Source organism: Eubalaena glacialis, chromosome 2 (assembly GCF_028564815.1).
Source record: "Eubalaena glacialis isolate mEubGla1 chromosome 2, mEubGla1.1.hap2.+ XY, whole genome shotgun sequence".
NCBI lineage: Eukaryota > Metazoa > Chordata > Mammalia > Artiodactyla > Balaenidae > Eubalaena > Eubalaena glacialis.
Genome location: NC_083717.1, coordinates 51,787,613 through 51,802,142, shown reverse-complemented (window position 1 = coordinate 51,802,142; position 14,530 = coordinate 51,787,613). Strand labels below are relative to the sequence as shown.

The 14,530-nt window shown below is 42.5% G+C and overlaps 1 protein-coding gene across 3 annotated transcripts in view; it reads left to right on the top strand.

The window, feature by feature from the left end:
* ADAMTS17 (ADAM metallopeptidase with thrombospondin type 1 motif 17) overlaps positions 1–14,530 on the top strand; it is a 364,035-nt gene that overhangs the window by 7,226 nt on the left and 342,279 nt on the right. For all 3 annotated transcript variants that reach the window (XR_009699355.1, XM_061179999.1, XM_061179998.1), the window contains exon 3: positions 5,420–5,573. Coding sequence is in view for 2 of the 3 variants with exons in the window: in XM_061179999.1 (XP_061035982.1) it covers positions 5,420–5,573 (154 nt within the window). In the remaining variant the exon portion in view is untranslated. The remainder of the gene's footprint in view (positions 1–5,419; positions 5,574–14,530) is intronic.

The following is a 14,530-nucleotide window of genomic DNA, read 5'->3' as shown; positions in this document are numbered from 1 at the left end:
GAGCATGGATACAACAGGGTTTCTTTATCCTAAAAGCATTTGCCGCATTATGCTGAGAAGTTGTGTTCATGTTAGGAAGTGGTACAAATCTTTCTGACCTTCACACATTTTTCCAGCTGCAGGAGAGCTAGTCCTGCTTCAGGGGGTGGGGTGGGATTAACAATACCCAGTTTATAATGCTCTCTTAAAGCAGCACAGAAACCCTTCAAAGCCAGCTTCCAGAACAAAGAGAATTGAAAGGGAACCACTCATAACTGTCATAATATCAGGTTATACCTGATACACTTTATTTGACCCAAACTTCTTTAGTAGGATACCAAATTTTAGAAGATGTAAGATTTCTCTTCTGAGAGCACCATTTCATTGAGGATTGTTGTCTGCTTTAAAACCAAGTGGCCTCAGGGCTTCCAGTCCTGTCTGCCGTAGGCATCTAGTTCCCCACAGTTCTCTTCAGATGGAGTTTGCAGCTCTCTTGCATCTAATGCAACCTGAGGCTTTTCCTCGCTGCCATCTGTGGAGTGGGGAGGCCTTGGAAGAGCATTTCCCTGTGTCTCACTTCTCAGCATAGATGGTGACCAGAGGAATAATGCAAACCCAAGCAACCCTGCTTAGCTCTTGGGGCCACAGGGCAGCAATGTGCTAGAAGCCAGGGCAGAGCTCCACAGAGAAAGGCCCAGGTTGGTGCAGGTAGTCTGCATCCAAGGTACTTCCACGTGCTGGAATCAAGCATCTCTGGCACCCAGTTAAAAGCTAGGGAAGTGGTTCTTGACCCTGGCTGCACATGGAAATCTCCTGGTGAGCTTTAAAAAAATAGCAGTGCCTGAGTCTCACCCCAAGGGATTCTAATTCACATGGCCTGGAGTGGGGCCTGGGCCTGAGTTTTCAAAGCTTGCCAAGTGACTGCAGTGTGCAGCCAGGGACGAGGACCTCTGAGCAAGGGGGACTGCGGGAAGGCCATGCTATTGCCTTCTATTCCAAGCAGGTCCAGTCCAGTTCATTCCATTCCATTCCATTCAAATCCATTCCATTACAGTCCAGTTCACTCACATTTTCTTGAGTAACTGTTATGTGGCAGACATTGGAAAAATAAGAAGGCATAATTCCGATCCTGCCTCAAAGGAACAAACTACTTTTTAGGTTGTGACAGATGCCCCATAACACAGGGGGTAGTGGGCTGGGACATAGAGTGCCAGGGAAGGGGGATTTTTTTTTTTTTTTTACCGGGGAGAGGGAAGGGAGAAGGAAGGTCAGGGAAGGATCAAGAGGGCTGACAAATTTTTATCCTGGGCTGAGATTGTGTGTGTGTGTGTGTGTTTGTGGCACGGGGGGGAGGGGGAGGTGGTGACAAGCGGCACTTTTCAACAGAACGTTTTATCATTTATCACTGTGATGACCCGGTGAGTATTAGTGAGGCTTCAGGGTGCCTAGTGACAGCACTTGGAGGGGGCAGGGGTAAGTTCCTTCCTTGTGGTAGCTCCTGATGGGGAGGGCTGTGCCCTGCCCCCTCCCCCCAGTTCTTGGCCACAGGCCAGCTTGAAAGTAAGTTCCCAAGAGGGCAAGTGGCTGCCAGATAGAGTATAGCCCATTAGTCCATGTGTCTGTCTCTCACCAGCATTGCCATTCTCTTTCCTGAATGGATGGAAACCAGCATGTGGGTTCCTCCAAAAAAGACCTTCTAAAACAAAACCTCCCCCAAGGGGCTGGACCATGCTTGTGTGTGTGCATGTATGTACCTGTAGGCTTTCTCACTAAGGTGAGATTCTCCCTATATTGTGTCACATTAGAACTACTGGCTAACTGGTCTTTACCCTGCGGCTTGTATGCTAGGCTGAGTGAATGATAACTGGCTTTGAAAGTGCTAGACTCAAGGGGGCCTTTAACCTCCCAGAGCCTGAGCATTTCAGGAAGACTCTGGCCCCTGTCAGGGTTGAGCGTGTCCCCCAGGGAGCACGGCCCTCCTACAGCTTGGGGCCCATCCCATGCACTGTGCTGTATCTGCCAACTTTATTTCAACCACAGGTGTTTCCACTGATGGTCATCAAGGACTTCTGCACCGAGGCTTTTTTTTTAATTTACTAATTAGATGTTATTTATTTATTTATTTTAACATCTTTATTGGGGTATAATTGCTTTACAATGGTTTGTTAGTTTCTGCTTTATAACAAAGTGAATCAGCTATACATATACACATATCCCCATATCCCCTCCCTTCTTGCGTCTCCCTCCCACCTCCCTATCCCACCCCTCCAGGTGGACACAAAGCACCGAGCTGATCTCCCTGTGCTATGCAGCTGCTTCCCACTGCTATCTATTTTACATTTGGTAGTATATATATGTCAGTGTTACTCTTTCACTTCGTCCCAGCTTACCCTTCCCGCTCCCCGTGTCCGCAAGTCCATTCTCTACGTCTGTGTCTTTTTTTAAATTAATTTATTTATTTATGTATTTATTTATTTTTGGCTGTGTTGGGTTTTCATTGCTGTGTGCGGGCTTTCTCTAGTTGCGGCAAGCGGGGGCTGCTCTTTGTTGTGATGCGCTGGCTTCTTATTGCGGGGGCTTCTCGTTGTGGAGCATGGGTTCTAGGTGCATGGGCTTCAGTAGTTGTGGCACATGGGCTCAGTAGTTGTGACTCATGGGCTCTAGAGCACAGGCTCAGTAGTTGTGGTGCATGGGCTTCGTTGCTCCGCGGCATGTGGGATCTTCCTGGACCAGGGCTCGAACCCATGTCCCCTGCATTGGCAGGCGGATTCTTAACCACTGCACCACCAGGGAAGCCCCTACGTCTGTGTCTTTATTCCTCTCCTGCCCCTAGGTTCATCAGAACCATTTTTTTTTAAGATTGCATATATATGTGTTAGTATATGGTATTTGTTTTTCTGACTTACTTCACTCTGTATGACAGACTCTAGGTCCATCCACCTCACTACAAATCACTCAGTTTCGTTTCTTTTTATGGCTGAGTAATATTCCATTGTATATATGTGCCACATCTTCTTTATCCATTCATCCGATGATGGACACTTAGGTTGCTTCCATGTCCTGGCTATTGTAAATAGAGTTGCAGTGAACATTATGGTACATGACTCTTTTTGAATTATGGTTTTCTCAGGGTATATGCCCAGTAGTGGGATTGCTGGATCATAATGGTATTTCTGTTTTTAGTTTTTTAAGGACCCTCCATACTGTTTTCCATAGTGGCTGTATCAACTTACATTCCCACCAACAGTGCAGGAGGGTTCCACTGAGGCTTTCTATACACACAGCTCTGGTGGATCTGCACAGCCTCCCACAGCCACTCTCTGCCTCCGCTTCTTCAATCTCCCCAAAGTATCATAGTGAACAAACTCAAGTTTTAACTTCAAAGGAGAGGGGAGAAAGCCATGCTTCCCGGCAGGTCATGCAGTGCCACTTTAAGACAGTTTTATTTGGGCAGTAAAATCTCTGAGTTCTTGGCAGAAGTTCTAATGAAATGGAAACCTTGAAATCTGCTTACAGCAGTGAGTACCGTCTCAACCCCTGTTTTGGGGACTAAATGTTGTAGGTGGTCTTATTAGTGGATCTGATTTATTTTCAGAGGACTGGTATTGATGCATCCTTTCAGAAAGTAGAGGAGTCTATATCATTTGGTTGGAGTGAGCTCTGTACCTGAGACCTGAGGAATTGCTGAGCTGTGGTGGAGAGCAGTGCTTCTCAAAGCCTGGTCCTCGGGCACGCAGCATCAGTATCACCTGGGGACTTGTTAGAAATGAACGTTCTTGGTGAGCATCCATGACCTCCAGATGATTTTGATGCACACTGGAGTTTGAGAACTACCGCTTTTAGAAAGTAGTGTCAGGGCTTCCCTGGTGGTCCAGTGGCTAAGACTCCTCGTTCCCAATGCAGGCTACCGAGGTTCGATCCCTGGTCAGGGAACTAGATCCCACATGCCACGACTAAGAGTTCATATGCCACAACTAAGACCTGGCACAGCCAACTAAATAAATTTTTTTTTTTTAAGAAAAGAGAACAGTGTCATGGCTTTTAGAAAATAGTACTGGGGAGAGAGAGAACAAAGGATGTTCGTGACAGCCTAAGACAGATTGGCCCAATCTCCTGAATCTGTGCTAGCAAAGGTGGTCCTGACCATGAACGCAGAGCAGGGGCTGTGGACTGCAGGGCCCAGTGTGCAAACACAGATAATTCTCAGCCCTGGCCCAGTCAGGATCTTTGTGAGCGGTTTACCTTGTTTTGTTGATGTCTCAGAAGAGAAGCTAGCAGCAGGTATCCTGGGGAAGGAGGGCAAATTGTTTTAATGCTGTTAGCATTGGTTCCAAATGAAAGGAAATGTTCTCTGCATTGTGTATATATTTTTAAGAATTAATATTCACTCTATTAAAGCGACGAATTAAGAATCCCAGTCCTTAAGTTTTTTGTTCAATTTACAAGTCATGTTCTATTTATAATCTAGCAAGTTTTTGAAATTCCTTTTAAGGGGCCTTTGGATAACATTTAATCCTATTTACAAATTGGTGATTAACAATGTTTAAACCTTTAAAACTGTGTGTAGAAATTTACCATATTCAATTTCATTTTCAAGTTCTTCTGTTGTCTGATTAAAAAATAAACCCTTTGCAAGTACTTAAATGATTCTTACAAATAATGAGTTAACTAGTTTTATAAACATGGGAAGTCTTAAGTTCTCTTATACATTCTGATACTGTTTATAAGCCTAATAAGATTTTTAAATTACAGGTCTAAATCATTGCTGTGCTTTAAATTAGAATCACAAATTGAATCCATTAGATACTCTGCCAAGTTCTCTTAAACACTGAAAAAAATCTACAAATCCACTATCACAAAACTATTACCACTACAGGTCTGACTCCATCCTCTCTATTTAATTCTAAATATTCCCCAGGAATAAGATATATTTTTTTCCCGTTAAGGATCTAATTGTCATTCATTCCCAGCACTTTTGGAGGTACCTCCTTAGGTGGACTTTTAGGGGATGATTTAAAAAATAGTTTTTTAAATGGGCTTTAATTAGAAGTAAGTGCATAGGAGCAGCCAAACAAGGGAATCTGTTCTCCCTCCCCCCTGCTGCAGCAGGGGCCCCAATAAAGCCTTGCCTGAAAAGAAATATTAAAAAAACATTAACACTAAAGTAAGATATCTTTGAAAGTGAACCCAGAAAATGGGTGCTGTTGTGCCCCCCGCCCACCGCCTTCTGTCACCTGACCCCCAACACAACTGCTGGGTGAGATGTTTCAAGTCATGCAAGAGCTCATTCTTGGACTCCGTAAATTGGTGCAACCTGCAAAGAAAAAGCCCAGGCATGGGAAGCAGGCCATAGCTAGGTGGCCTTTCCACACTCTGGCTCTGGGGCCGTGGGCAAGTGTGAATGAGGATGACTGACAACTGTTTTCCTCTTTCTGGGCAGGTTGGCCTCATCCAGCTTGGGCAGGAGCAGGTGCTAATCCAGCCCCTCAACAATTCCCAGGGACAAGAGCATCTGATCAGGCGCAGATGGTCCTTGACACCCAACCCCTCTGCCGAGACCCGGATATCTGGGCAGCTCTGCAAGGTCCTAACAGGTGAGTCTGGGAAATAGTGTGAATGACTCACAACACAGGCCCTTTTGGCTTTTGGTGCCATCGCACATCCCTAGACCATCCCCATTGCTGTGTCTCCAAGTGTGCTGAAATCTTGTGAGCAAGAACTTACCTTTCCCTGTATTTTGAAAGCTTTTTTTATTGCCCATAAGGCCACTTTCTTTTCATTTCTATGTGTATTAATATCAGCGTTTCATGTGTAGCAGCCCTTTGAAAAAGGCGTTTCTAGAAAGAACCCAGGATCTCTTTTGTGTAGTGTCTCAATTTTATAGATCTGGAGCAAGTTGAGGCCTGAAAAACCTCAGTGGTTTATTGTTATCAAGCCCGAGGTTGGTGGCAGAGCTAGGATGAGAATTCCTTCCCTTGGCACCCTGGCCAGAGCTTGCTCTCCTTATACAGTGGTCCTCAGTCTTGTCTGCACTAATTAGAGTCACCTGGGGGACCTATGAAGCAGTGGTTCTTTTTTTTTTTTTAAATTATTTATTTATTTATTATTTTTGGCTGTGTTGGGTCTTCGTTTCTGTGTGAGGGCTTTCTCTAGTTGTGGCAAGTGGGAGCCACTCTTCATCGCGGTGCGCGGGCCTCTCACTATCGTGGCCTCTTTTGTTACGGAGCACATGCCCCAGACGCGCAGGCTCAGTAGTTGTGGCTCACGGGCCCAGTCGCTCCGCGGCATGTGGGATCCTCCCAGACCAGGGCTCGAACCCGTGTCCCCTGCGTTAGCAGGCAGATTCTCAACCACTGCGCCACCAGGGAAGCCCGAAGCAGTGGTTCTTAAGAGTGTGACCCCAGCAACATCAGCATCACCTGGGACTCTGTTAGAACTGCATGTTCTTTTCCCCACCCCCCCACCTCCTGAATCAGAAACCATGGGGGTGGGTCCAGGTAAATCTGATCATGCTTAAGTGTGAGAGCCACTGCTTTAAAAAATGCCATGCACTAGCCAGTCCCCCCAAGTCCTGATCTAATTGGTCCGTGGTGTGACTTGGGTGTGTTGTTGAAGGTGGTTCTAATAAACAGCTTGGGCTGAGAACGCAGGGTTCTTGTATTCTGTGCCTCTATTTGGGCAACCTCTGCTTTATCTGTTAAGTGTTTAAGGACATTTCACCGTGCTGTGTCACTAGCAGTCTGCCTGTGAGTGTCCCTTGATGAAGATGATATCCTGCTGCTCACAGGTGTCACATCCTCCCTGGAGAGCATGGGACCCCACGGCTGACCTTTGGGAGTTGTTCTTTTGTAGTTTAAAGACTTTGAATAAAAATATAGTGTCTCAGTTTAGTATTCCAATGACCTTGGAAGTAAATCGATTATATGACTGTCTTTTAGAACAGCTTTGTTATGTATAAGTGAGCCCTGCAGCTTAGCTCCACTGGTGCATGCAGTCCTGACCCTATCCACATAGTCACCCTCCTTAGCCTAGTCTGCATTCAGCAGGGAGGTATTAGAGGTGATTTTGCTGGATCAGGGTCATCTCTGCAACTCCAGGAGAAAGAATGCCACCATACATAGGGTTTTGCTGTGTTCCTTCCTGCACCCTTACAAAAAGAGGAAAGAGAGGTCTCAGCAAAAAATTACTTGTAGGAAGCAGGGGTTTTGGTAAGTCCGATGGTTGGTTGTGTGTTTGGGCTTGATGTTGGTGTGTTATTTTAAACGTTAGCCAGCTGACCCTATCTGGGTCAATCGGTGGATTTTTTTCTCTCTCTCCTCTCAAAGTAGATGACTAGTGGTCATTCTAAATCTTTGTGCATTTTCTGCAGCTGATCTGACCATATTGTTTCAGAGGCAGGGGGATGACTCTAAGGCAGAGGTTCTCAGCCCTGGCTGTCCATTGGCATCACCTGGGGAACTTTAACAACTAGTCACACCCAGCTCCTGCCCCCAGAGAGCCGCTTTTATTGGTCTGGGGTGCAGCCTGGGCATCTAGCGATTTGAAACCTCTCCAGGTGGTTCTAACGTTCAGCTGGTGCTGAGAACTGCTGCGCTAAGTTTCAGACATGATTAATAGCACCTGTGGGCCATCGGAAGTGGGTTTTCTCAGGTGAGAACCACCAAGCAGGGCCACACAGTGAAACCCAAGGACAAATATGTTTTATTCTTACTTTCCCTTTGCTCCAGCCAGTGCTCATCAGCTGCTAGTCAGTGACCAGAAACCCCGGGTGCCTGTGGATGATATCATGGAATATTTGTCTAATTACCAGCTGCCATCCTCTTTAGGGGTGTGATAGCAAGGATTGCTGACAAAATGATAAATTGTGTTTGTGTTTGCATTTTTGTCCCTAAGGCTAGTTTGGAGGCACTCTTCTGAGAGACTGTTTTGCCTTTAGTGAAGGAAATAAAATGAACAAAACCAGGGGGTTTCTTCCCAGCCCCCAAATCTCACATCAACATGCTCTGCCATGCAGGAGCAACATGTATATTTAAGGTGGTGCCAACTCAGGCTCTGTCCTGGGTAGGAACACAGACATAGGAGAAAGGTATAGACTTTGCTTCTGGTCCTTCTTGCTTTGTGTGCAATAGTAAACTTTGTTGCTGTGTTGGGAAAGACAACAGACCTTCTAAGAGGCTTAGCTAATGAGCAGTCAATTACGCCCTATCTAGTTTGGATTAACTTTCAAACATTGGGGGTTTAGAAACTGGGAAAATTAATTTACTGGGACTCCAGCAAAATACATTCTTGAAGTTTCCTGGAAAGATTAATCAGATTAATCCACGATTTCCCATGGGAACATGTTCTTTATGGCTGAGCATGGCAGCCATGGGTGTAATTGTGCCTTGTCATTGATCTGTGTTATTCCACCTTGGACATGGCCTTGGGGTAGCCAGCTGGCTCACGCAGGTGAGGAGCAGTCTGATAACTCTTTCTCCTCCATGAAGCACTCAATTTACCTGCGAGCTGAGTCTGGGTAAGCTGCCATGTTGTCTTGGGGGATAGAGGGACTGACACAGGAAAGGCCACCTGGGAGGAATCACTGCCTTCTCTTTGGTACTATAGAGGTTGCATTTCTAGCAGTCTTCGGGGCTTCCAGAGAGGGGACAGATGGATCCTAGTTCCTTTACAGCTTCTTACTCTAGGACCTTATAAATTAATTTAAAAAATATCACTCCAGCTTGGAACTTCGCATGAAAATATGAAGGCTGTGAGCCTTTTTTCTTTTTCTTTTTTTAAAATTTATTTATTTATTTATTTATTTTGGTGAGCATGAGTTTTTGAAGATATTTTTGGCTGTTCTCAAACACTAAAATGGTACTTTGGATATTTTGAAATGTTTCTTGATTTTGTTTTTTAATATTTTATTTATTTATTTTGGCTGTGCTGGGTCTTCGCTGCGGCATGCCGACGCTTAGTTGCGGCATGCATGTGGGACCTAGTTCCCCACCAGGGATCGAACCCGGGACCCCTGCATTGGGAGCGCAGAGTCTTACCCACTGGACTGCCAGGGAAGTCCCTGTTTCTTGATTTTTTGAGTGGTTATTTTGACTTCAAAACTTTTTGTCTGCCTGCTATGCTTATTTTAATTTCTCCATTCAGATTCAGTTTAGAATCTTCCCACTAGCACTTTCGTGGTTTTTAGTGACAATTTGAATCTCTTCTCATCCACTGTGGTAGATGTAACATGTGGATGGTTGAAGTAGATTGTAAAATAATGAAACTAGTTTCCTATGAGGCACTGTCAAAGTAGGAATCCTGCAACGTTTTGCATGGTGGTGGGCTCTTTAGAACACAAATACACCAATGCCATTCAGCAGTGGTGCCTGTGAAGTCACTGATGTTTACTTTATAGTTTGTTTTGTTACGATTGTTTTAAAAAACAGTGCAGTAATTTTATAGTATTGTTTCATTAATTTATAGCATTCTGAAGTTAATTTTAGTGAGTAGAGGATACCATAACGATTCAGAAATTGTGTATTGCCGATTTGTGCAAGAATTTGCATGTGTAATAATATCTGTATATACTCTGTAATAAATAAATGGTTGGGACTTGTGTTTTGTGTCACTTAAGATTCATTTGGTTGGAAATGACAGAAATCAAACTGGCTTCAATACTAATGACATCACTGCCATGGGCTCCTGGAGCTGAGGAGCAGAGCAGGAGGTTGGACCTCAGGTCAGCCTTGGCCACAGCAGTTCTGTATCTGACAGCTTTGTCCTCAGCTGGCTTCTCTTCTGGTGATAAGGAGGCAACTGGGCTGAGGAGATAAACTCTTCTGTTTAATCAGGGTTAATTTGGATCATGACTTGAGTTCCTTTCAGTTCACCACTGGTTTCAAGCATCTTGAGGCAAGAGTAGAAGAGCTTAGCTCAGTCCCCACATGACTATGGAGATGTCACTCTGCCTTCCATCCTTGTCCTGACTTCCTGAAAGTCAGGTAAAAGTCTGGTAGAATAGATTCAGGACACCTCTAATCCAGATAGAATCCATCATTCCAGCCCATGTGGTTGATAAGACTTTGGCTGGTTCCTTCTAACTTCACAGGGTCCTCATCAGATGCTAATTAACTCCTCATCCCACCTGTGCCCGGGATAAACATGGCTACTGGTTTTTGCTCATTAGGAAGGGCTCAATCCCTCTGAAATTTAGTTCCTCTAAACTTCTTTGAGACCTTAGATCTCCAGTGGGTAAAGCAAAATATGATTTCGTTGTTTATCCAGTGTTTTTTGTTGTTTCAGTGGTGGTGATGGTCTTCCATGTTTTTCTGCATCTTAAGTGGAAGAAGAACCCAAAGGAAATGGAATTAAATTTGTACTTTGAGTTTTTTCATGTTAATATTTTAAATATGTATTCACATATAAAAATATTAAATCCAAAAAGAGACACCAATATTTTAAGAATTATTATTCCTGGAGAAAGAGAAAGAAGAATGATGGTAGAGACCCACTCTGTCTCCCTTGCGTGTGACCCCAGAAGTGTCCCTTGGCATCTCTGTGCCTCTGTATTAGTTTTCTGGGGCTGCTGGAACAAACTACCACAGACCTGGCAGCTTGAACAACAGGCATTCACTTCCTCACAGTTTTGGAGTCTAGAAGTCTGAGATCACTGTGTGGGCAGGGTTGGTTTCTTCTGAGGCCTCTCTCCTTAGCTTGTAGATGGCAGTCTTCTTCCTGTGTCCTCTTATGGTCTCATGGTCTATGCATGTCTGTGTCCTAATCTCCTCTTCTTTAAGAATGTCAGTTATATTGGATTAGAGCCCACCCTAATGATCCCAATTTCACTTAATTACCTCTTTAAATCCCCTATCTGCAAACTCGGTCATATTCGAAGGTACTGAGGATTAGCATACACAGTTCAGCCCACAATGGCCTCTGTTTTCTCATCTGTAACATTGATATGATGCAGGTCTTGTCTGCTTCTCAGGGTTATTGCTGAAGAACACAGAGGTGAGAGGGTGATGGTACTGCTTCCAGCCACATTGGTTGGGGGAATGTTCATAAGAACACTTACAAATGCCTAAGAGGCAAAAAACAAACTTAGAGGAAATTAGAAATGGGCTGTATAAAGGGACCCTTTCTATAAGAATAGATATCATAGTTGGCTGGTCATCATCTATTCACAGTTTTTTCTTGATAAATAAGAAAGGAGCTGTGTAGACTCAGGCAACTTTAGAAAGGACTGGGCCACTGAGCTTCAGTTTCATCATCTGCACCTGACTAATACCATCTACCTCTTGGGAGTTTTGTGAGTTTTAAATGAGATAATGCATACTTGTCACTTAGCAACTAACAAATATTAGTTGCAGCTGCTGTGGTTATAATTATGATTTGTATCCCCATTCTTTAATATTAGAGGACCACTTCAGTGCCCTTGTTCTGTATTAAGTGGAAAAGAAAGAGAAACTCTGTGAGAGCACTGAGTGAAAGCTAAAGGTTCTCATTATTATTCTTGAATCTGTCATTCTTGCCTCTTGAGAAAATCTGTAATGCAATCAGGGACTCTTAGTGTTTCCAGACTGGAAGTTACCCTTAAAGGTCATATGCTCTCGTTTTTGTTTATTCAGTCATCAAGTATTCATTGACCCTCTAGACAATGAACATACTGTGGTGAGCATGACACAGCATGGTCCCTGCCTCCAGGAAGCTCATAAGGGAGATAGAAGTAAACAAAGGTAGCAGGTATAAATTATTTTTGTAAAATATTTAAAATGGGGAAAAAAAGCACAAAACAAAAACTGAAGGCCCACATGCCCAGTATTCAGACTTAACCCATGTTAGGATCTGGTCACATCTGCTTTGGAACATCTTTTTCTTGAGAGAAATTAACATTTATGGATATGAGTGAGTATCCTTCCACCCCACCCCTTATCATCCCTCTAGCTTACTGTCCAGAAGAAACCACCATCCTGAGGTTGGTGTGAATCCTTCCTATCCATGTTTTTTAAAACTATTATGGCATTTGTGATATATAGTCATAAACTGCATGTTGTGTTGTTTTGTATGTTTTAACATTTACATAAGTGGCTTCGTACTGTGCAGTTTGCTTTTATCACTTACAATAACGTTTTTTAGGTTTATCCATGTTCCTTTTTTTTTTAACATTCTCTAGATTTAATCAAGTTGCTTTTTTCCTAACTTTTTCAGAATACTTAGCTCATTAAACTTTACTCTTTCTTAATTTTTAATGTATATATTTGAGGCTATACATTTTCCTATAAGCATACCTTTAACTGCATACAAATTTTGATATGTAATATTTCCAGTATCCAGTTCTAAATATTCTCCAAGTTCCATAATAGTTTTTTCCTAGAGGGGCAGTACAGTGTAGGTACTTAAGAATTTACAGATATGCCTACTGGGTTTGTATAAATTTATTTATTTATTTATATTTTTGGCTGCATTGGGTCTTCGTTGCTGGATGTGGGCTTCCTTTAGTTGTGGCGAGCAGGGACTACTCTTCGATGCGGTGCACGGGCTTCTCGTTGCAGTGGCTTCTCTTGTTACGGAGCACAGGCTCTAGGCACGCAGGCTTCAGTAGTTGTGGCACGCGGGCTCAGTAGTTGTGGCTTGCCAGCTCTAGAGCGCAGGCTCAGTAGTTGTGGTGCATGGGCTTAGTTGCTCCACGGCATGTGGGATCTTCCCGGATCAAGGCTCGAACCCATGTCCCCTGCATTGGCAGGCGGATTCTTAAGCACTGCGCCACCAGGGAAGTCCCTGGCCTACTGGGTTGGAATTCCTGCCTCCACCACTTACTGGCTTGAATGACCTTGAGTAATTTATTTAATCTTTTTGTGCCTAAATTTCTTTATTTGTAAAAATGGTGATAATAATTGCATGTACTTTATAGAATTATTAAGATGATTAGATAAGTTAATATATAATGCACTTACAACGTTTGGCACAAAGTATTCTCTATTATTATCTATTATCATTGCAGGTTTACATTTATAAATTTTTATCATGTGTTTTTGCCATTGTTCAAAAATGATTTATAGTTCTCTGTTTAGTGGTTAAAAAATGTGGCCCATATCAAGTTTTCCATCTGGTTCTTTTTTTATAGTTTCAGGATCTCTGCTGAGATTTCCTATATTTTCATTCATCAAGAGCATATTTTCCTTTAAGTCCTTAGGCATGGTGATAATAATTGCTTTAAAATTCTTGTCTGCTCTTCTAACAGGTGGGTCGTCATGGGATTTTTTTTCTCCATTTACTGTCTTTTCTCTTGCAAACGGGTCACATTGTCCTAGTTATTCATATGTCAATATGAATAACATATGGAATGTGTTCTGGATGTAAATGTAATATTTTGAAGTGGATTCTATTCCTCTGGAGTATTTTAGCTGACAGTTAATTTTCTTGGGCTCAAACTGCAAAATTTGTCTCTCAGGCAGCATCTCAAATCTCAGTTCCGTTCTTTTATCCTTAGCTAGAGTCTGTTCCACGTAGGGATCGTTTAGAGAGTTTGATATAGTTGATATACAGAATTTTGGGCTTCCCCTTCTTGGAGCTCTCCTTTCTAATATGCCCCCACTTAGTTTCTAGTCACTTTTGTGCTCTGAACTCTGTCCTTTGGTTCTTTAGGCCTGAGGATTGTGGGCATTCTATTGGAGTATAAGCCACCCTATAGCACTGACCAGGCCTGCCTTCAGTCCCCTGTGCTGTTCTGTTCTTCCAAGCTTTGACTCCCCACCAACATCTTCCTGCATTGGCTTACTTTCCAGTAATCCAGTCAGTGGATTTTTGTATTTTGTTTAAGTTTACAGTTGCTCTCTACAGGAGGTTTAGGTCTGTTAGAAGCTTGTTGGCCATACTGCATTCCATATGATATTGATTCTTTGGTAATGGTTGAGATTTGAATTGTGGTTTAGAACATAGCTATTTTTGTTTTAATAAATGTTTTATATGTAATTAAAAGAATATGTATTCTTTAATTGTTGTGAACAGCATTTTATATATGTTCATTAGTTCAAATTGTTGTGATCTCAAAATCATTCATATCCTCATTATTTTTGTCTTGCTTGACTTACTTGTTTTAATTAGAGGTATATTAAAAATCTCATAACTTATTGTAGTTTGGCATATTTCACCCTTTAATTCTATCAATTTTTGCTTTGTAGGTTATGAGGCAGTATTGTTTGTTGCATACAGGTCTAGGAGCTGTATTCCTGGTGAATTATTTCTTTTATTATCGTGTAATAGGCCATCTTTATCCCTGGTAAAGCTTTTGGCCTTCTAGCTATTTTCATCTAATATTAGTATTACCAGTAGTTTTTATTTTCCTCATTGTTTGCCTGATTTTTCTTTTTCCTTAGTTTTAATTTCAATCCTTCTCTATAATGATGTTTTATATAGTTTCTTAAAAGTAATATGTATCTGAATTTTAAAAACTGTCCAATTTAAGAACATCTGTCTTTTCATTGGCAAGGTTAGTATTTTTATATTTATGGTGTTACTGATATAATTACATGTATTTCTACCATCTTTTGTTTTCCATTTACAATACCATGCT